This window comes from Coturnix japonica, chromosome 13, assembly GCF_054131305.1.
Source record: "Coturnix japonica strain WE chromosome 13, WE-NBRP24, whole genome shotgun sequence".
NCBI lineage: Eukaryota > Metazoa > Chordata > Aves > Galliformes > Phasianidae > Coturnix > Coturnix japonica.
Genome location: NC_140675.1, coordinates 7,774,546 through 7,795,079, shown reverse-complemented (window position 1 = coordinate 7,795,079; position 20,534 = coordinate 7,774,546). Strand labels below are relative to the sequence as shown.

The window sequence follows — 20,534 nt, the reverse complement described above, 5'->3', positions numbered from 1 at the left end:
TTTTTGTGTTCATTAACTTTTACATTCAGCAAAGAACAGTGCTATTTTTAGGCACAGTATTTTTTTAACTTTCTTCAAGCACAGTGAAAATCAAGAACACTGTAGATATTTCCTGTTTGGTACAGCACACTTTAATTAGGCCACTGCTTTGAAGGGTGATGATGCTGTTGCTACATCTGATATCTCTAAAGAAGATTAAAAAAACAAAACAACTAAAGGTAGAAATATTCTCTAAAAAACAGTATCTAAAATAGCTTGGAGTAATTCTATGACTGGACTGTGGAAGTGAATTTCTAGTGCTACAGTGCCACATTAGGAAAATCAAAGAATTTTATTTATAGCTCTTCCAGTCTAACAGCTTAAAATAACAACTTCATCTAACAGCTTAAAATAACAACTTCATCTAAGACAAAACAAATACCGCCATCACATGAGTGTCCAGCAGGGGGAGAGTAATAGGTCTGGAACCGCATTTGTTAAATAGCAGAGTTACAACAAACTAATCAATGAAAATACATTTCCAGGTCAAGATATCTCAGTCTGGATTATACATGCTCTTGTACAAACATAAAAGCTCTTTGTAACTCATTTAACCCTTTCAAGACCACTAGCAAAACTTAGGACAGACTCAGATCTTGAAAAAGTCATAATGTCAGAACATAACATGGCTATATTTTCTCCAGTTCCCAGCTACATCTCTTGGGACTACCTGGAAAGATAATTTGGTAGAGTTTTAAAGTATTGTTTTCTGGTACCTAAGCAAACCGCAAATAGTTCAGTAGTTTCAGTTCTGTGCCAGAACTGGGGAATATATTAAAGTTACTTAAAGGGGGAAAAAAAAAAAAAAGAAAAAAAGAAAAAAAAAATCTTATGCCATTTTCCCTCAAGAGGGGTGTATCGCTTGAATCTAAATTCAAGATACATCCTTAATCCACATCTTCCACAAAAACTTTGACGTGTCTGACTCCTCTTGCTTCTTTTAAATATTGCTCAATTTAATTTACAGAATACCTTTTGAGGTCATCTCTTCACATATGCTTCATATAAACAGCTATGTTTCTATAATGGCAATTCCAAAGCCAAACACTGCGCCTTATGTTCTTCCTCTTAATATCAGTAATTTAGCTTGCAAATTTTGTCTTTTCTTCCTCTTAGGTAAATAACTTGTTCTTTTGGCATTATTTTTAAAGATTCGAGATGACTTCAAAGCAATTCTAAATAGCAGGCTGCACATTTAGGTGCATAACTAATGTACATATTTAAATACCTTTTAAGTTTCAGGACATGACATCACAGTGCGTCAGTCGCATTTCAGCTCGCTGCCACACCAGAGAGGGACGTCTTATTCCTTTCATACTCCTCCCAATCTCAGCCAAATGAGATTCCCCATTTTACAACAGCTCAGGAGTTGATCTGATCTTAAGGTAAACTGAATCAATTTAGCCAGTACCCTAAAACCACTCCCCTTCCCTCTCTGACTGCTGCTGTGTTATGGCCTTACATAGTGGTGAGCAATTAACTCTTGGAAGCTGTTATCTTATGTGACGTTTTCTAGCAAAAAGAATATTTTTTCTTTTCTCCTTCAGTGTATCTGCTGGGGTGTAAAGTGTTTGTAAAAGCCTTGGGTGAGCAGCACTTTCATAATGTTAGTAAGTTACATTGTGATGATGAATGCACATATATATAGCTGATTCTGATAAAAGTTTTTAGTGTTTATTAAACAAAGAGCTAGGATATTTACTCAAAACATTTTAACACAGAGAGATTTAATCAAGGAAAGATTTTATAGTGCTTTACATGCTTTACAACCTTAAGAGAATATCACTATTCCAGTATATATTTTTCCACTAGAATTTTCATGATTCCATTAGGTTCTCTTTTGCTTATCAGCTGTTCCTTAGTGGAAAAACAAACTACTAGCTCTGTTAAAAATGTAATGTTTGAGTTTACATAATTCCTACGAGTGACACAGCCTGCAAAACAGGTTTGTACACTCTGAAGGATGTCTGATGTCTTTGTAGACAAATTGCTCATATCCTACCTAGCAAGTACCTAGGGAGTTAGTATCAGGCAAGGAAGGAAGGAATGTTGGACATCATTAGTAATTCTTTTCCTCTGAAGGAATAGCACAACTTGGTACTTTGGGAGCTGTCATTCAGAGTCTTCTTATTAAAAGCCAAAGCATTCATAAAAATTGCTGCCTACATGTTCTGTGTGCTACTAATTAATTCCTCCGGAAATGTTGTACCTGCCTCCAGTTAAGCTTTGCCTGACTTGCAGGTTTTATCAAGGCTCAAACAGAAAACACAAGCTTGCAGTGCAGCACTGTAGTCACTATAAACTTGACTTATTAAACACTCGCAACAATGGGAAAAGCATACACTGGATCAGCTGAATTCACGTAGCTTGGTTTCTGCTATTTTTTTTCTCTTATTCAGCTCTAGTAACCAATAAGCTCCTGTTTTTTGCTACAAATGTTGTTACCACTAGGGCAGATGATTTTATTTCCATCTCAGCTTCAGTGAAATTACAAATGTAAATCTTGTTCCTTTATCCATCTGTTTCTTTCCACAAAAACCGAAGGAACTTACTTAACTTTCACCTCTTGTGAAATTTGCTAAAGCTGGACAATGCTTTCAAAAGTTAATGAAAGCCTTGCAAGCTGGAAAGAAATAAAATCAAATTGTACAATGTATTTCTTACTTTTCTGGCTTTCCTTTTAACTGCTTCTTCTAATTTCCTGAGAAAATCATACAATTCCTGCTTCTTGGTCCACCCTTGGTAGAACTGCATGTTGTTCATCCTTTACGAGATACTGTCATGGCTCTTCCCCAGTTTGAACTCTTCCAAAACAAGAGCTCAGAAACTTGTTTGTAGGTTTATTAAACTCTCACCTATGTTACTGCAGTACCATTTAGAATCTTCCTTATTCCTAATAAACAATGAATAACAGAAACCATGGCAATGTATGCCTGAAAACTACAATTGAGCTCTGCACCACGGAGTAATTAGACCACCTTTCACATGGTCTTTAGTCCTGGTGATGGCATGCTAGTGGTGCTTGAAGACTTCCACTGGGCAGAAGTGTAGTCTCTAATTGTGAATGATGTTATTTATTTATTTTATAGTGAACTATCTGCAGCATTCGTGGGGAATTTTTAGCTTTTCTAAGTGCTGTCCTGCACAGCAGCATTGTTCCTATATATGACCTGCCAGAAGCACGGCCATGAATCAACGTCTACGTTACCAGTGGGTAAAAGTTTTTATTCCCAGACACTCATGCTGCTGCCAGAAATCACCTCACTCTGCAGTCAGGACTAAGTTACATAATTGCCACTCAGGAGAATTTGTGCCATTCTGCAACCAAACCTTCAGTGGATTTTGCACTGAAATTATCACACTTCAAACCTCAGTACTTTATCAGTCTGCTGTTTGCCCTTGTACCTTTCCTTCACTTTCAAAAATACTTCCTTCTAGGTGACTTTTTTTCTTGTTGGTTGTGTTTTCTTTTTGTTTTGTGTAAGAGCAATTCTTATCAGACCCTTATCAGTCCCAGTCCCAGTACCTGGCACATCCCAGCTAACCCAGATTAACTGGAGTTTTCTTATGACAGGTAACCGAGTCAGTCTGCTGTAGGAATGTCAGAGTCACAACTTTTAGTGCAGCCTGTCGTTGAAGTGTGCCATGTGCCCCAACAACGCAGCGTCACGCGTGACTGCTGCCCGTGCCTTTCCTCACCGCCCCCACGCGGCATAAGCGAAAGCAGAGCAGCCCGCTACCTGCTACCTATCTGCTACCTGCTACCTACCTGCTACCTGCTCCCTGCCACCCTTCGCCCCTCACACTATTTCCGAACCCCCTTTCCCAGAGTTCCGCAGCGCTCCACCAGCACCTCCTGGCAGAGCCCTGCCGCAAGGGCTGCCGGGACACGCACAGCTCTCCCCGCTGAGGCCTTGGCGCCAACTGCCCCCTCCATCTCTCCAGAAACTGCGGGCGGAATCCGCGTGAGCGACAGGCGAGCGCAAAGGCTGATGGGAAGTGTGGTTTCTAAGAGCACGGGAGACGCAGATAACTATCTCTTCCGGGGAGGTGGTGCTGGCGCAATGCAAGACGGGCATTGTAGTTCCCGCTCTCCTACTGGTCCGTACTGTGGGACGAGGCCCCGAGCAGCTAAAAACTACTAAAATGGCGGCAGGGAAGGGCGGAAGAAGGAGGTACGGCAACTCCGGGAGGCCATACTAAGCTGCGCGTCGGGGCGGTCGAGTACACGCGGAATCGGCGGAGCGAGTGCTGAGTCGGTGCCGCTGCCGGCTTTCCTCTTACCCCGGACGCTGGGAGACGCTTTAGGGCCGCAGAGGCTTGTGGGGCAGCCACGAAATGGAGGCGAACGGCAGCGGCAGCAGCAGTGACTCTGCTCCTGACTGCTGGGATCAGGCGGACGTCGAGACGGGCAGCGGCGCCAGCCCAGGTTCCGCCCTGCCAGCTGCGGAGGCCGAGGCCCAGCAGGAGCTGCTCGGGGCGGCGTTCAGCCGGCAACTGAACGTCAACGCCAAACCCTTCGTGCCCAACGTCCACGCCGCCGAATTCGTGCCGTCCTTCCTGAGAGGGGCTCCGGCGCCCGGCCTGCCGCCACCATCGCCCCCGCCCGGCTTGCCGCCGCCCCACGGTAAGAGGGACGGGGTGGGCGCCGGGGAGAGCCACGTTGAAAGGGTGCGGGGCAACGGCTGAGGGCCCGGCGCGGGGGAAGAGGAGAAGGGTTACGTGGGGCCTCCGGAATGTGAGGGAGCCGGGCTGGGCTGGTCTGCGTTGGCCTGGAAGGTAGCTCGCAGCCCGACGGGGGTCAGCAGGGAGTGCTAGGCCCGGAGAACACGGGGGTTTGAAGCCTCGCCCGTGAGAGAGCCTTCGCACAGCAGAGGGGCTTCGCATGGGGCGTCACGTGGTTCTGTCTGGCCGAAGGGGCAGGTGCTGCCACTCGCCTTTTCCCCGAAGTCTGGGGCCCTGGGGAGGATTTTCCCAGGGCGCGGTGGTTCAGCGGAGGGGACCTCGCGGGAGGCCGAGCCGCGGTGCGGGTGCTGTGCTCTGTATGTGGGGGCCTGTGCCTTGTCCTGCCTGCCCTCACTTGGAAAGGGTCGCTCACGGTGAGAATGAACCACAGTGGTCATTTTTCTCAACCTCTAGAGACACTGGCTGATGATTTTGGTGGTGATATGTGTAGTGTTACTGGGAAAATAGCACTGCTTCTGCCACCAGTTTTTCAAGCATGTTTTAAATGTCTTTCTGAAGATCACATCAAGTAGCTAACTATTCTAACATGAAGCTGGTAAGCAACTTGGAAGGAATGGAGTTTTGTCCATCTGGCTTCTGACAGTGGAAGGAATTGTAGTTTGCCCAGTTCTTAATTTTGAAGAGATATGCAGATAATGTTAATACTAAGTTTACTTTGCATGTGGGAAATTTAAGGAGAGCTTCTTCTCAATTTCCAGCTTTAAACTGAAGGTTCTCCCAGACATCAGATGTGCTGATTAGTTTTGTGACAATATTTCAGTGTCATACTTGCAGCTAAGGAGTTTGTGACCTGGTCAAGTATGGCAGTTTAACACTTTCCTGTGTTTTCTTTTCCTGGAATACAGGAATTGCCCTTCCTGATGCAGTTTGAAATAAACTTGCTGTGATTTTGTGTCTATGATTTTTATGATTTTGTGTTCATCAAGGCCTGTCATTTATTGCATACTAATTTAATACATGAGTTAGTCTGGCACTCCCCAAGATGTGTACTTGGCTGATGTTGGTAGCTGAAATTTGTAAGTTTCACATATGATCCTGTGAAATTTTCATTAGCCACCATTGAGTGTTGTGGTGTTGTTGTTTTTTTTTTTGTTTGTTTTGTTTGTTTTGTTTTTTAACAGCTATTAAGTATTCCTTAGCTTTATTGAGAAATGTAGCTTTTGTTCCATGTGAGCAGGCAATGTGTCAGTGCATTAAAATGTACTTTGAAGAAGCCTTGGACAGACTATTGGATTTTTTTCAGAATAAATGTGTGTGTTAAGTTTTACTGGTGTGTAAGGTTCACTGTAAGGTAGAGCAGGAAGTTTGAGGCTGTTCTAAACGTGTGATTCAGCTTTAAGAAATATTTAAGTCTTGTGTGTTTTTTAGCCAACCTTGCATCTACATCTTTTTAGCTTTGTAATCTGTGCTTTGACTGAAAAGTTTTTTGTAGTTTTGAATGTTAGAACTTTTTTTTTCCTTCACCCACACTGTAAAAGTTTTTTTTTTCCCCTAAGACTTCCAGCATTTTCATAGAATTTGAACTACTTTTCCTCACCTGATCATTGTATTTATTTGTTTATGCTTTTCTCCCCTCTTTTGCTACTAAAAAGGCTTATGGTAAGTTTCTGTTTTTCCAGAGGCTGAGGATGACTTTACCAAAAGCTTGTTGGTCATCTGGGGTGATTAGGATAGCTTTTCTTTTGATCTTAGTTCAGAGTGCCTTTCCTGTATAGTGCAGTGATCCACCTGATTTGAATTTAACTTGTTTCTGTATCTTTGAGATTTAGAATTTAATTTTCCGTACTTAGACTGGAGTGTCTCTGAAGTTAAATAGGTCTGCTGTTCTTCTCTACTCACTACTCTCATTAATAAGATAAATCAGTTTTTCTTAACCCATGTACTCTATTTGCTATGTATTTTTTCAGGTTTGATGTTCTCAGTTAAAGTAATTAAAAGTCTTGTCCTGACAGGTGTTTTTATAAAGTGACAGCTGCTTCCTGGCTGGGAAGACTAGGTGGAGCTGGCGCTGGAAAGAAGTCAGAACAACATATTCAGCACCATTGTATAATCATAGGTCACTTTTCAGCAATCCAGTTTGCTTTTGTTTCTGTAGGCAGTTACATTCTCTATTACTTTGTGGGGAAAAAAGTGTTTATTACCTGTACTGAGGACTGTAGAAATACTTCTTTGAATTAAGAACTCATATCTGAACTCTTAAGAAGAATCTACATAACTATTGGCCAGTTTAAGTGGCCTGAACTTAAAGTGGCCTAAACTAAAAGTTTTAGTAATGCTTTTCTCCTTAGAACTTTCTGTTGCTGTGATTTTGAGTTGTGTTGTGTTTCTTTTGTAATTCAGAGTGTATTGTGGATCAAGATCAACGTGCAGTAATAGCATTGGATGTAGAAAAATTCCACAGAACTGATTTCATTTATCTGGCTGTCATATGTCATAATGTCTCCTTTTACACACAGTAACTTCATATTTTTGGTAATTTATCTAAAAATCCTGATACTTCTGTTTAGAGCATGGAAATAACATTCAGAGAAAAAACATTCAGGGAATGAGATAATGCTTTAGAAAAGTTAGGAAGCTTCTGATACCTACATTCCAAATTAGATGTTTTTCACTGTGCTTTCTTTTGATAGCAAATTGTGTGCTAGGGAGAAAATCTGAGCAGCACTTACTGCTAATGTGGCTTTTGCTTGCAGACATTTTCAGAATCAGTTTAGAAGCAAGTTACTGTTGGATTATAAGCAAAAAGAGTATAGGGCTTAAATTTCTGAACGTAAGGAATGTATCTTTAAAAATGTGTTCAGATGTGTTTGTGAGGACTTGCTTTTATCAAATTATGTTAAAACTCATATGCTTAAAATCTTTTTGGGGGTTCCATCAGAAATGTGAAATAGAGGCTTCCAAATTTTGTTTGTAACAGATAGAGATAGCACAGAGTGCCTTCCAATGAATCACACCGAGAACATCTTGGACAAATTATACTCATAGGGAAGGTTCTTTTAGAAAGCTTTTGCTGGACTAGCAAGCTCAACTAAATTAAGCCAAGGTATGATAGTTAATAACATGATTCTGTTAATGCCTCTAAACATTCTTCATCATTGCTGCACCTTGCAGCTTTGCTATTCTGTGACTTATTCTTACTATGTTAATGTTGCAGATCAATGTAAGATGCTGTTGTTTTTGTTTGTTTCTGTATTAAGGCACAAAGGAACAGTTGCAATTTTTTTTTTCTCACTTGAATTATTAATGCTTTCATTTTCTCATACCTGAAATCCAAACAGAATTTATCCAAAATGAAACATCTCTGACAGTGCAGCATCAACTTATATTACTGTGCTTATGTTTTTGTCGTAGTACTTGAATGTGTGTGGGATTTCTGGTTTAAAAAAAAAAAAAAAAAGTTGCAGCTCCCTTGCATGGGCTTTATTTACTCTGTTAGTTTTTACATGTCATTTTTCTGCTCTTTGCTGCTGGTTTTGCTTGAACCAGAAAACTGAACTAGAAGATGTGTCCCATAGTTGCTTCCAGCCTAAATTGATCAGTGTTGTATGCAATGCTTGTGCAAAGGAAAAAGTGTCAGTAATAAAACAGTAAGGGGAGAAAAAAGGGAATATAATCTAACAGCTGGTGTAGGGAAGGATAACACTTAGCCTTTTGGTAGCATTAGTGCTACTGCTTCTTCTAATGTTTATGTTATATTGACCGCTTCAAGCAGATTTCTGAATGCATTCAGCAATGACTAGTTTAGATCACTTGCACCTTGTTTTGAGCAAAGCAGACACCTTGTTAAAGATTCAATGCCCCTTAGAATGTTTCATGCCCTAAATCTTCTCAGGCCTGTAAATATTGATTTGTAAAGGTTACTCTTGAAATAGTTATATTCAAGCAGCCGAGTATCCTTAGTCTGTGCATATGTAGTGGCATCTGTCTTTGGTTTTCCCTGCTCTCATTTTTCTTTACTTTGTAGCTAGCTGGAACATTCAATAGAAAATAGAAAATTCAAAATAGAAGTTCAGTTTTACTAAATCATGTCGTTTTCCTCCAGTTTTGTGATGTAACATATAAGAAAGAGATGCAGGTAGTCGTCTGAAGCTAAGACAGAAATGTTGTTTTGTTGTGAAGGAATAGAAGTGACAGTGTTTGATCAGAGACGTGTATGGCAAAGAGACTTGTATGAAAGTGAAGCTGATACAATTTCAGTACAAAAGTTAGCTAGGACAGGTGACTCAATACTGAAACATGCAACTTGTACGCATATATCTTAAGACCTGAGTTTAATTTGCTAAAAATGCATGGATTCTACAGGGTTTTGGCTCTATTCCTCAAGGTTTTGAGATGCATTCATGAAAGGGTAGGAACATTAAATACTTTAATTGAGAGCTATGTTTTTTTTCTGACTATCTGTCTGAGAAATCAGTATGTCTGTTCAGCACAGATACTTTTCTGTAAAGAAATTTTCTTATTTTTCACTGTATTTCTTGAAAATCACCACGAGCTTTCTTAGACTCAGTTGTAAACAAGCATGTTGGTTTTGTGTAAGATAAACTTAAGGTGTTTGTCCTCACTGAGGAAGGCAGAAGGTGGGTCTCTTACTAAGTTAGCGTGTCAGAAAATCCTGTGAATACAAAGCAAGTGGTATTTTTAAATGACTATTACTAAATCATGTTAAAACTATTAAAACTTCTCTTATATTTATTCATTTTAAAAGCTAGATGCAGCTGTCTTCTGTTTGTGCTGGGTCTTACCGTGTGAAGCAAGTCAGAGAAGAGAGAAAGTAACTTTGGATGTAAATGAACTTAAGAGAACAACTTCCTGAATTACAGTGAACTCCTGAAAGTGTTTTCTTTCTGTGTATTTTAGAATATTGAATGTGAAATATTTAATTTAGCTCTAGAACTTGTGCTTAGAATTTTTTATTTTTTTTTAGAACTAACAGTCTCTTTCATTCTGATTCTTTTGCTCTGTAGGTTTGATTTGAAACTTTAAGTTTTACTGTGGTGAAGTTTCCTTTTTTTTTTTTTTTAAGTGGGGAACAAACATCTGTACTGTAATTCATGACAGTTTCTGTGAATATATTACTATTTAGTAAATATGTACTGAGCTCAGGTATTCAAATCACAAGTAGAAAAGGTGGTGGGATTCATAATGTGGGTGCATTTCTTATCTCTTGCCTTCCAGGAATTCCTGGGAAGGAACTTGTTGCCTGTATTGGAACAACAAAATTGCTGTATAGTCTCAGATAAGACTTCTTTCTAACTGAATTTGTCTCTTTCTAGTTTTTCCTCCCCCCTGTATTTTCTTTGTTATTCCACTCTCTTTGTTCTGTTGTACAAACCATTTAATTAAACCTATATTGAAGGTACCAGCCTGGATTCTTAGCTCTCCTGCAACAGAGAAGTCTGAGAGCTGAGTTCTGCTATGCACAGAAGCAAATTACAGCTTCTCTTCAAGCCATAACAGCAGATTCTATGAAAGTGTTTGCATTGTGGTTCAGGCAACTGCTTCTGAGGAGTTATCAGTTATCACAGAACAGTATCTGCTTATGAGGAGATAGCTATCTGCTTATTCTGTGCTTCTGGTGAATGTTTCAGTTCAGATAAAGATGGAGATGTCTTTACAAGACTGAACTGTTATGAACTTGATGTTATAATTGTGGAAGCATTTGTGTTGGAAAAGATCTTCCAAGTAAATCCTGTCATCAACTGGACCTGCCACATCTCATCTTTAAACCTTGCCTTTTAGTGCCAGATATCCTTCCAGACCAATTAATTAATCTTTGAGCCCTGGCAAATAGGAAGCATAAATTCTCAATGTTGTTAACTCCCTGGTTTAGATAGAGCTTTGAAAAATATTTTCATAGGTTGAATGATGATGTTATTGGGTTTTATTGGATCTACTTGGGTAATTTAAACTGTTGTATAACAAAATGCTTGCAAGTAAGCCACCTGATATAGCACCTAACAAATGCTTCAGCTGTAGTAGGATACAGTATAAATTAAATAGACAAAGTGAAATCTTGCAGGTTTTTTTTAGTCATCAACGGTATTTTAAAGAGACATACCCTGTTTTAAAAATAATGCAATTTTTAACTCGCTTCTGGGATCATATGTACTGCTTCAGTGAATATTGTTAAAAGAAAAAAAAGAGTTTTATTCTGACTAGACTCTGCATTACATGAAGTCTAATGGTTTACCTGTAGATAAATGCAACTTTGGTCTACCAGTAGATAATTACAATGCTTTTACTTTCAGCACTGATGTAATCAGAACCCTGAGTTCTGATGAGGAGTTTGTCAAGGCCTAAAGATAAACTGCTCAGTTCCTGTGATGTGCTGAACAAGAAATGCAAAAATGCAGCAGTCATTCTTGAGTTATAGTTTGAGGAAGGATGGAGTACGAGAGGTGCTGCATGAAGTTTAAGTGGTGTTAGCCGCACCTAAACCCCAAACTTGAAACACTACTGAACACAGTTTCATATCATTTTAGTCATGTAATGACTTTGAAGGCACAATTCATGCGAACTGCATTGTAAATCTAATCAATGTGATGACAATACTATCTGAGTTATGCTCCCAGGTGAGAATCCAGAACTGTTAAGCTTTGTTAGGTGTCTGTTTGGTTTGTTTTTTTTTTTTTTTGTTTGCGTTCCATTTACTGTATAGAATATTTTTATAACGTAGTAAGCCTTAAAAGTTCTTACTTCAGTGACTTCCAGAAAATGTAAAAATCTGAAACTTTGAACATCTACTTGAGTGTATTGAGAAGGTTGGGGTAAGTTCAAAGAGCTGTTTGGAACCTTCCTCAATTTCCCTTGTCTTTAAAGGTACTGTTACAATGTCTTTTACTGACCAGGGGAAATGAACAAGGTTACTTAAGTCCTCTGAATTTGTTAAAAAGCATTTTGCTGCAGGGACTGTGTGGGATTTGGTTGTTTTCTCAAGCTGTAAACTGGCATTGGCTGCTAGGAAGTAAGTCTGCTTCCAAATTATTATCTGTGCCTTCCCTCCCCTATGATCCAAATGTTCCTTAGACTGTTTCAGAGCTTAATGGTCAAGTATTTTTCCTTAAATTATTGAGAGAGCTATTCTGTGTTCTCTAGTGGCAACAGCAGTGCTCATTTATAGCAGCTGATAAATGGTTTGAAGAGCTGATAGACCCAAAAGGTCTGGGAGTAGTTCAATTTTTGATCAACCCAGATTCCTGTGCAGTAGGGCTGATGCAGAGATGAAGAATGCAGCGGACCCAGCTGTTTAAGGAGTAGAACTGCATCCCTTTGTTTTTTTGGTTGTGGGGTGTGTGTGTGTGATTTGTCTTAAAGCATACTTCAGGATATTTGGTCGTTTCCACACAGAGAAAATGACAAATCTGGAACTTTGAATTCAGATTTTTTTTTTCCTAAAGTAATTTGCAGTGTCCTAGTGCCTGGAATAATCTGCCTTAGCCTGAAATTCTTTATCAGAAGTAAGAAATTACTGAAGGGCATTTCTTTTCATCATTTAATGCCTGTTCTTTTTGAAATTGATTAGTCCTATTTTACTTCACAATGACCTTTTCAAGAGTAGCTTGTATTCCCTTCCTGCTATGAAGGAGCAGTATGTGTCTTATGTAAGTCCGAGTCCTCTTGTAAAATATGTGTTACTTTGTGATTCAGTGACCAGAATTTAATCACTGGCTTTGGCAATGAAGAGTGGGTCTTGCCCTTGGATTCTGTGTGGTATTAGTACTGTGTGGCATCCATACACAAAAATATATTCATTTTTCTAGTTTGGTTAGATTATGACAATTAACAGATGGTTGTGCTTTCAGGAATGCTACTCTTCAAGAGAAAGAACTGTTCCCATCCTTTTTATGTTAACAATTTCCTGTCTCAGTTTCTTATGAGCAAGTGTTCCCCCTCTACACTGAATGCCTGTTGGATTACCAACCAGAAAGTAAGAACTGAAACTTTTAGGAATGCTGCTGTTGACTGATGCTATAATCCAATGAAACTACTTGTAGAACTTTTCTTTGAGAACAAGTACACAGAATTGTCATGTGACAAGTTTTTCACTGTGGAGAAACATTGGGAGTAAAATCAGGGGCTCGCTGAAGTGACACTGTAATGAAAGTAGTTCTACATGTGTGAAACCAAGTGATGGTTTCAAGTGTTGCAAAACATAGGCCTTATGTTCATACTTAAATTCTGTGCAACCTGCTTACCATGCTCAAGTGGACATTTTCCCAGTTCTCAAATGGGAATAATAATTCTTGCAAAGAATCTCAAGGTAAACCTCTCAAGATCTCTCTTCTGCTTTTACTTATCATGCCAAATCATTCTTTTAAAGCTTTGATCCTGTGGCACTGGAACTGTGGCATGCGGGTCATAAGTGATATGATACGGGAGTATAGGGAACCTTGATCTGAACAGTTTTCTTTTATGTTGTTGTGCCCTCTCTGCTGCTGCTGTTCACTGGTTGTTATGCTCTGACCCACATTCACCCTGCCTGCCAGCTTTGTCATCTGGATCTCTTCCAGCTTTTTAGCATTGCTCCGGTTTATAGAAGTATGCAGCAAATACACAAGCAATGCTAAAGCAAAGAGGCTTAGAATCAGGTCCTTTTCTGCATGTTTTTGTTTTATTAAGGGGTTTTTAATAGATAAGGTTATAGAATGATAGAATACCTCTTGATGGTATGGAATGATGCCCCAGAACATCAGGTGGTAACACTGTTAATGTGAGCATATCTCTCTTAGTAGGTTTAATAGTTAGCTGTACCTCAGCATATGGTTTAGTGGCATGATTGAGTGTGTCAGAAGGTGGAATGCTCTATCCAGTAAATGTACCTATGTCTTTGATACATACAACTAGTGGGAAGTCCTTCCAGGTAATGTGGCTATATTAGAGTATTTAAGAAGACTGCCAAACTTAGTAGGTGTGTGAATGTGTCATCCAATGGCTCTAACGAAGGCCTTAATAATTTATTCTACTTTGTTTCAGTCTTATACTCGGTGCTTATATGAGATTTAGGAGGCAGAACAGTGTTGTAGGTATGCTTATCAGGTGAAGCTCACAGAACTTTTCCCTACGCTGTGACACAGTTAACATGTTTATTTGGGTACAGTCAAGCTGGTTTTCGTGTTTATAAACATCAGTTAGATTTTAACAGTTAAGCAAGTGTGCCCAAAAGTGATGGATGGGGTATGATACTGTGAATAGAGAAATAGCTCCCTTTAAAATGAAGTTTAATTTTAGTGTATCTTTGAGGGATAAGGAACTATTTTCTGATGTATTATTTTTACCACTTAGAAGGAGCACTCTTTGGAAGTATTTGTGCCTGGAAACTATATCTGGTGTGTGGCATGGGGGAAGTGGTCTTTAAATACTCTTCTTGAAGGAATGCTCATCTATATCTATATCTATCTATCTATATATGAGCATATATATATATATATGTGTGTGTGTGTGTGTGGACAGTGATTATAACAGTGTACTTTAACTTTTTTTTTTTCTATGTAGGTTTACCAGTAGAGACTTCTCCAGAGGAGCAGGCAGCCTCTTATGAAGGTGATTTTTATGTTCTGACAATACAGTGCAGCTCCATTAAACACAACTTAACATAAATATTACAAAGAATCTCACTTTTGGAAACATGTATCATCTTTTTCTGAAATTCATTCTTTTTTTCATCATACTGCTGTTATCAGTGACTATTTACAGCATTAATGCAGGCTCTGCATGGTGCATAAGAACCAACTGGTTTGTTGGAGGCCATTAAAGGTTGCATGAAGCAGAAATTTTAAAACTGAATAAGGGTGTGTTAAATAGCATGGGGAAGTGTCTGAGCATCTGAACTATACATTTATTAGTTTAACTCTCCTGATATTGTTGTGATAAATATATATACTTAATGATTCCTTTTTTTTTTTTCCCTAGGTTCAAATGCTGCTGTTAACATGGAAATTTCAGAATCTGTTGGTAAGATGACAGTTGTTCTATTTCACTATATTAGGTTTATAAAGTAGCCACAACTGTGTTATCATATGTGTTATCATTATAAGCAAGGTTTGAAGAGTACTTTACTGAGCCTTTGTGTCTTGGTCCTTACTAATTTTCATCAGGTCATTATGCTTGGATTAGCAAAGAGAACTGACCACAAGTATGCATTGACAGATGCAGTTGGATTACATTGAGAAAGCAGCAGTGTTTTATTCAGAAGTAATTTTTGCATTAGAAAATAGTTTTACTAACTTATGAAATGGCAATTAATGAAAGATGTTAGCACTATGAATAATTAGAATGTGAAAATAATATCTTTCTACTTGTATTTGTATGGCTTCTGGGAAAACTTAAACCATTGTCCGTCCCTTTTTCTTTCTAAACGTATTTATCTATGGATTCAGACCAGCATGAATATCTGTGTTGATTTTCAGATAATTTTTTTCCTCCATAAAATTTTTGCTTTGTTAAAACAGAAGTCTCCTAATGCCTATGAAACAGTTTTCTGTTGTCAGCACACAGGATTGTGTGGAAGCTCCTAGTAATAACTGTTTCAGAAACGAGCATCTGCCTTATGGGCAACATAAAAAAAAAAAAAAAAAAAAAAAAGACGTCAGACTTGATAATAGATACTGTTTGATTGCATCTGGAGGATGGGGTTGTTCTCAGTAGTCATTCCTTTTAGTTTGTTGATCTGGTTGAGTGTATCTATTTGGTTAATTTTTAGTGGAAAATGGAGAGACAGAGATGTCCCCGGAAGAGTCGTGGGAACATAAAGAAGAAACAAGCGAAGCAGAACTAGGAAGTGGTCCAGTAGTGGATGCAGGACCTTCAGAAGAAAGCACTCAGGAAATGATGGAAGAGGAGGAGGAAATACCAAAACTGAAATCTGTGGTAGCACCACCAGGTGCTCCTAAAAAAGAGCATGTAAATGTAGTATTCATTGGTCATGTTGGTAAGTTATAAGGATAGTAAGTAATGTATTGTATTTTGTACTATCTGGAAAGATTAGAAATTAATCCTGCTTTTTCTTTGGATGCTGCTATTCATCCTTCCTTGAGGTTAATTTGAACATTTGTCCTAATAAACGTGTTTTGGGGAAAAAAATACACGTCTTTCAGGGTTAGAGTGGCAAGGATGAACTTGTTTGTGTTCCCTTGGGCACAGTAGTGTCTGTGTTAATGATTTTTTTTCGACTACCTGCTCTTCTGAGTGCTGAAGTTACGAACCTGTGATAGTGATTCAAAGGACAGAATCAAAAAACAATGCTTAACATATCTAATGTACAAAAGAACTATTGAATCATGGGATCTCTTACCAGTTTGAGTGCTTAGTGTTCTAACTTAGTCTTCAGGTAAATTCAGAGCAGAGTTGCACAAAAGTGAGGCAATAGTCAGAGGTACATCTTTATTTTATAAGGAGCAGCCTGTAGAAGCTAGTACAAGGGTGAGAGGTAGTGGTTTCGTGAGAGTTTTATGCATGTATTGACCCCATGCTTTTGCTGGATCCCAACTTGTTGAGTTTTCTTTGGTTACAAGAGCTGCTATGTTGATATGTACTAAAGCATTATTATTATTATTATTAGTTTCCCTGGAATTTTATTTTAAATTGTGAATGACTTAACACTTTTGTTTATTTTGTTTGGTTTTTTTAGATGCTGGCAAGTCAACTATTGGAGGACAAATAATGTAAGGAAACTCAAATGAAATGTTTAGATTTGCTGTTTTGTTTTGCGAATTAAAATGCATTAAGTAAAATAAGTTATTTTCTTTCTGAATTGACTCATCATACTAATATTTTTGTGATAAAGTATCACTGTGTTTGTTGTCTTTGAAGGTTTTTTTAATTTCAGCAGATCTAACCTTAGGAGTTTCTATTCATGGAAACAACTGCAAAAGCACGTGTTATTAAATGGGGGAAAAGACCTTCAATTGTTTTTTTTTCTATTTGTGACTATTTTTCATTATGCTTTTATATTATTTGTGCTTGCACTTTGTCCTTTTCTTGAGAATTAAAAGTGCATATCCTGTATTAACATTGGCATGCTTAATTTGGTTTTAATCAGATTTAATTGGAATTAAAATGAACAATTAAAATGATAATTTTAAGTGTATTTTAGAAATAGTACCTAGAAAATGCAGTATTCTGTGTGGCATAAGTAAATAAATGCAGCTCTTATGGTTCTTCAAAAGAAGGAGTGGAATGTGGTACATGAAGAAATAGATGTTGTCCTGCTGATGCAAAGTATTCCTAGGATTTTAAAATAATATTGTCAGCAAAAGAGGGAGGTCTTTGTCTTGGCACTTTCATCTTGGTTTGTTTTGACAAAACTGGAATGTTGGAACTGTCATGCTGCATTTAACCTTGTAGTTCATACAAGAGCAAATTAATATTTTATTATCTGTCTGTTCTCCATGTACAAGGATTTTTCTGTTCTTCACCCTCCTACCAACGTATTAGGTTACTGAACGGTTGGGTTTTGCTTTGTTTGGGTTTTTTTGTAGGAATTTTTCTGTGGTCTTTTGTTTTTGCCGAACATCACTTCATTGTAGGGGGCTGTGAAGGAAGAGGGTGCATTGTTGTTAATGTTCTATTTACTGTTGCTGACTTTTCAATTGTAAACTAAGCAGATTACTGTTATCAGAAGATAAATTGAAAATATGTGAGTGAAAAACCTGAATGTTGTGATGTGCGCTCCTCATCTGTATGCTCCTCATCAACCTGTTTGGTTAACTGAAAGATCTCTGTTAAAAATAATAGATTACTTGCTATAAGTAGAAAGAAGGAGACAAAAAATACTTTTCTCTAGATTTAGAGATGTTTCATTTAATTCTTTTTCTTAGTTTTTCATATCTCCAGTATGTAGATATGAGATGTTCCTTTTGAAACTTGTTACTGCAGGATGTTTTACAAGTAGGCTTACAGGAGATATTTATCTGCCATTAAGCAGTGATGGTGTACTTACAAATAATTGTGTGGCCTCTTGTGGAGAGAGAAATCCACTGCTATTCACATTGGATTGATCCAATTCTTCAAAATTATCTGTAGGAGTAGTATCACTATTTAACTATTTGGAAATACATTCCTACTTATGTAAAATTACTTTCCCCCCCCCCCCCCCCCCCTTTCTTAGGTATTTGACGGGGATGGTGGATAAAAGAACGCTTGAAAAATATGAAAGAGAAGCTAAAGAAAAAAACAGAGAAACCTGGTATGAAACTTTTTGAAGATAATAGCATACTTTGCATTGTGATGAAAATGAGAGTTTTTTTAATCTCTGTTCCTGTAGGACATGCTTCTTGCTGGAATGGGTTTGGATTGGGAGAGGAGGAACCACTAGTTTTCCTCCAGTGCTGCTTTGTCTGGGACTATATTGAGCAGTGTGATTCATATTGAAACAGGTTTTACTGTTTTTTTTTGGTTGGTTTTTTCCCCTTTTTCTTTTCTTTTTAATCTTACAATAGCACCCAGTTGTCTGGAAAAAAATGTATAAGGCAGATGCTTTTCTTAAACATTTCTTGGATTTATTCAGTCTGTGTCTTTCACCTGTAAACAGCAGAGAGATAAAAAAGATGAAGGTTTGTCAGTGTAGGAGGCACAAGAAGAGCTAGTGGATAGTTTTGGCACTAACATTTATTTGCATGAAAAATGAGAGAGCACATGGGGGTCTCGTGTTCTTTAGTTTCATGCTAGGCAATATGATGCTGTCAAGTATAAATGTTGGGTCTTGTTTGTGGTGTTTTTTTTCTTCATTTCTTTGTTGTACATGCGCACACACATGGAGCACATACAGCAGCCTGCGTTCTCTGTCAAACAGGTCCTGGAAAACTGATTTTGCTTCAGGAAGCTTTTCATTTTTGGCTGTCATAGGGAACATAGGGAGTTGGAACAGCAGCAGTCAAAAACTTCCTTAGCAAGAGAGCAGCAATGGAACTCTCCAGGAGTGAATTAACTGTATTATATGTAAGAGGTAGAGGGGTAGAAAAGTTGACGTGTTATTTTTTTATAAGGCAAGCATGATTTCCCCTGTTGAAAGTTGGCCATAATAATGAATGTTTAGGAACATTCCTAAATAATGATGGGCAATTTAGAAACAGATTTTCTCGTTTTTTAGAGAGTAGCAAGGAGTGCCTCCCTGGATGCTATTTTTATTCTTTAAAGTACATCCTGATATACAACAGAAAATATTACACATCTGTCATTATCAAAGATCTTGTTTTGTATGTTGAGAGTCTTGAAATTTGAACAATTTTACTTTATGATTTAAAAATATACCTTAGTTCAGTTAAAATTTCAAAGACGTATTTCCTTTCTTAAAAGTGCAAAAGAAGCTTTGTTATCCAGCTACCATGCATTCTGTAAGCTGAGAAACATTTGACTTGTAGCTTGGCTGAAATCTCCCAGAAACATAGGCTATGGTTTACAACAACATGTGTATTGTTACAAGCAAAATGCTATCTAGCTCACTATCTAGACTACAGTGAATAACAAAAAACTAGCTTGTACCTAGGGAAGAGTTTGATTGTATGACTGTAATTCTCAATATTTAGCGCAGCCTCTGACTCCGGAATCTCTTGAACTGGCCATGATGTCTATCAGTTACATAGTCCCTGATGTTCCATCTCTCGATGACTGCTCAGCTGAGTTAGCATTGTCTCTTCAGAAATCATCCAGACAATAGAAAAGTCAAAAAGTCAAAAGATCTTTATAAGCTGCAGTTAATGCTTGAAAATAATGGTGTTTCAAATCCAGTTCAATTATTACTACTTATTGAGTATTACTTTGATTCTCTCTTTTCTGTTCATCAGTTTTCACAAAGCCTGAAATAAAAATCTTTTTCAGAAAGTTTATTCTTCAGTTCATTTGTCTGACCTTAACCCCAGCATCTATTTCAGCCAACTTCCGCTTAATTTTGCGGCAGAAAAATTCTTGCAAATCAGAACAGTTAATTATGTTAAAAAGAGGAATTGTTTTGTGTTTGTCCCAGAAGTGTTCTTCAAACTTTCCTCAAGTTCAGTGCTGTAGTATTTGAGGTTAGGTCATACCTAGAGAATGTGTTCAGAATTGCACGGGTTTATGTGCAGGACAGCTGGCGCTGGCCAGTAAAACTCGAATAACGTTCAATAAATGTCACTGCTGGTGTTGAAAATTTAGTTTGGTAGTGTTTATATGACTAAGAATTGTTAAGGAAAAATTAAATTTTATGGCAACCAAATGTTCATAATTAAGTTTAGTAAAAATGAATATAAAAGCAATGTTTGTTCTTTGTAGGTACCTTTCATGGGCTCTGGACACAAACCAAGAAGAACGTGACAAGGGTAAAACAGTAGAAGTAGGTCGTGCCTATTTTGAAACTGAGAAAAAACACTTCACTATTCTAGATGCTCCTGGGCATAAGAGCTTTGTTCCAAATATGATTGGTGGAGCTTCTCAAGCTGATCTTGCAGTGCTGGTAAGGGCGAATTAGATTCTTCTGTTTTGGATGTATTGTGGCATTAAGCTTTTGACTTATTTTGTTTACTAATTTAATTGGCTAAAGTAGCCAAAATTTTAGAATCTTAAATCTTAGTCTTTTGGAGTAACTGAAGAACTTCTTTAAAACAGTTTAAAGTTGTTGTGTGGTTTTTATATACATCAGTGCAGAAACTGATGTATAATATTAAGGTTATACTAGTATATTTTCCAAGCTTTTATCAATTTTTTTTTTTGACTACCCAAAGTTATTTTGGATTAAGGTAATTGTCAGTTGTTGTACTGAGAAAACTATTGAGCCTCAT

The 20,534-nt window shown here is 38.0% G+C and overlaps 1 protein-coding gene and 1 long non-coding RNA gene across 4 annotated transcripts in view; one reads left to right on the top strand and one right to left on the bottom strand.

The window, feature by feature from the left end:
* The first annotated feature begins 4,265 nt into the window (after positions 1 to 4,265).
* Positions 4,266 to 20,534, top strand: part of GSPT1 (G1 to S phase transition 1) — a 23,232-nt gene continuing 6,963 nt past the window's right edge. For 2 of the 3 annotated variants that reach the window (XM_085513738.1, XM_015876435.2), the window contains exons 1-7: positions 4,266 to 4,666; positions 14,278 to 14,325; positions 14,695 to 14,736; positions 15,485 to 15,712; positions 16,412 to 16,445; positions 17,891 to 17,968; positions 20,029 to 20,209. In XM_085513738.1, the coding sequence (XP_085369864.1) occupies positions 4,378 to 4,666; positions 14,278 to 14,325; positions 14,695 to 14,736; positions 15,485 to 15,712; positions 16,412 to 16,445; positions 17,891 to 17,968; positions 20,029 to 20,209 (900 nt within the window). In that variant the 5' untranslated portion in view covers positions 4,266 to 4,377. The remainder of the gene's footprint in view (positions 4,667 to 14,277; positions 14,326 to 14,694; positions 14,737 to 15,484; positions 15,713 to 16,411; positions 16,446 to 17,890; positions 17,969 to 20,028; positions 20,210 to 20,534) is intronic. The other variant, XM_085513737.1, reaches the window with a different exon arrangement.
* The window catches only part of LOC107320512 (uncharacterized), a 20,601-nt gene continuing 17,623 nt past the window's right edge, over positions 17,557 to 20,534 (bottom strand). The window contains exon 2 of the long non-coding RNA XR_014933740.1: positions 17,557 to 17,799. This is a non-coding gene — a long non-coding RNA (uncharacterized LOC107320512). The remainder of the gene's footprint in view (positions 17,800 to 20,534) is intronic.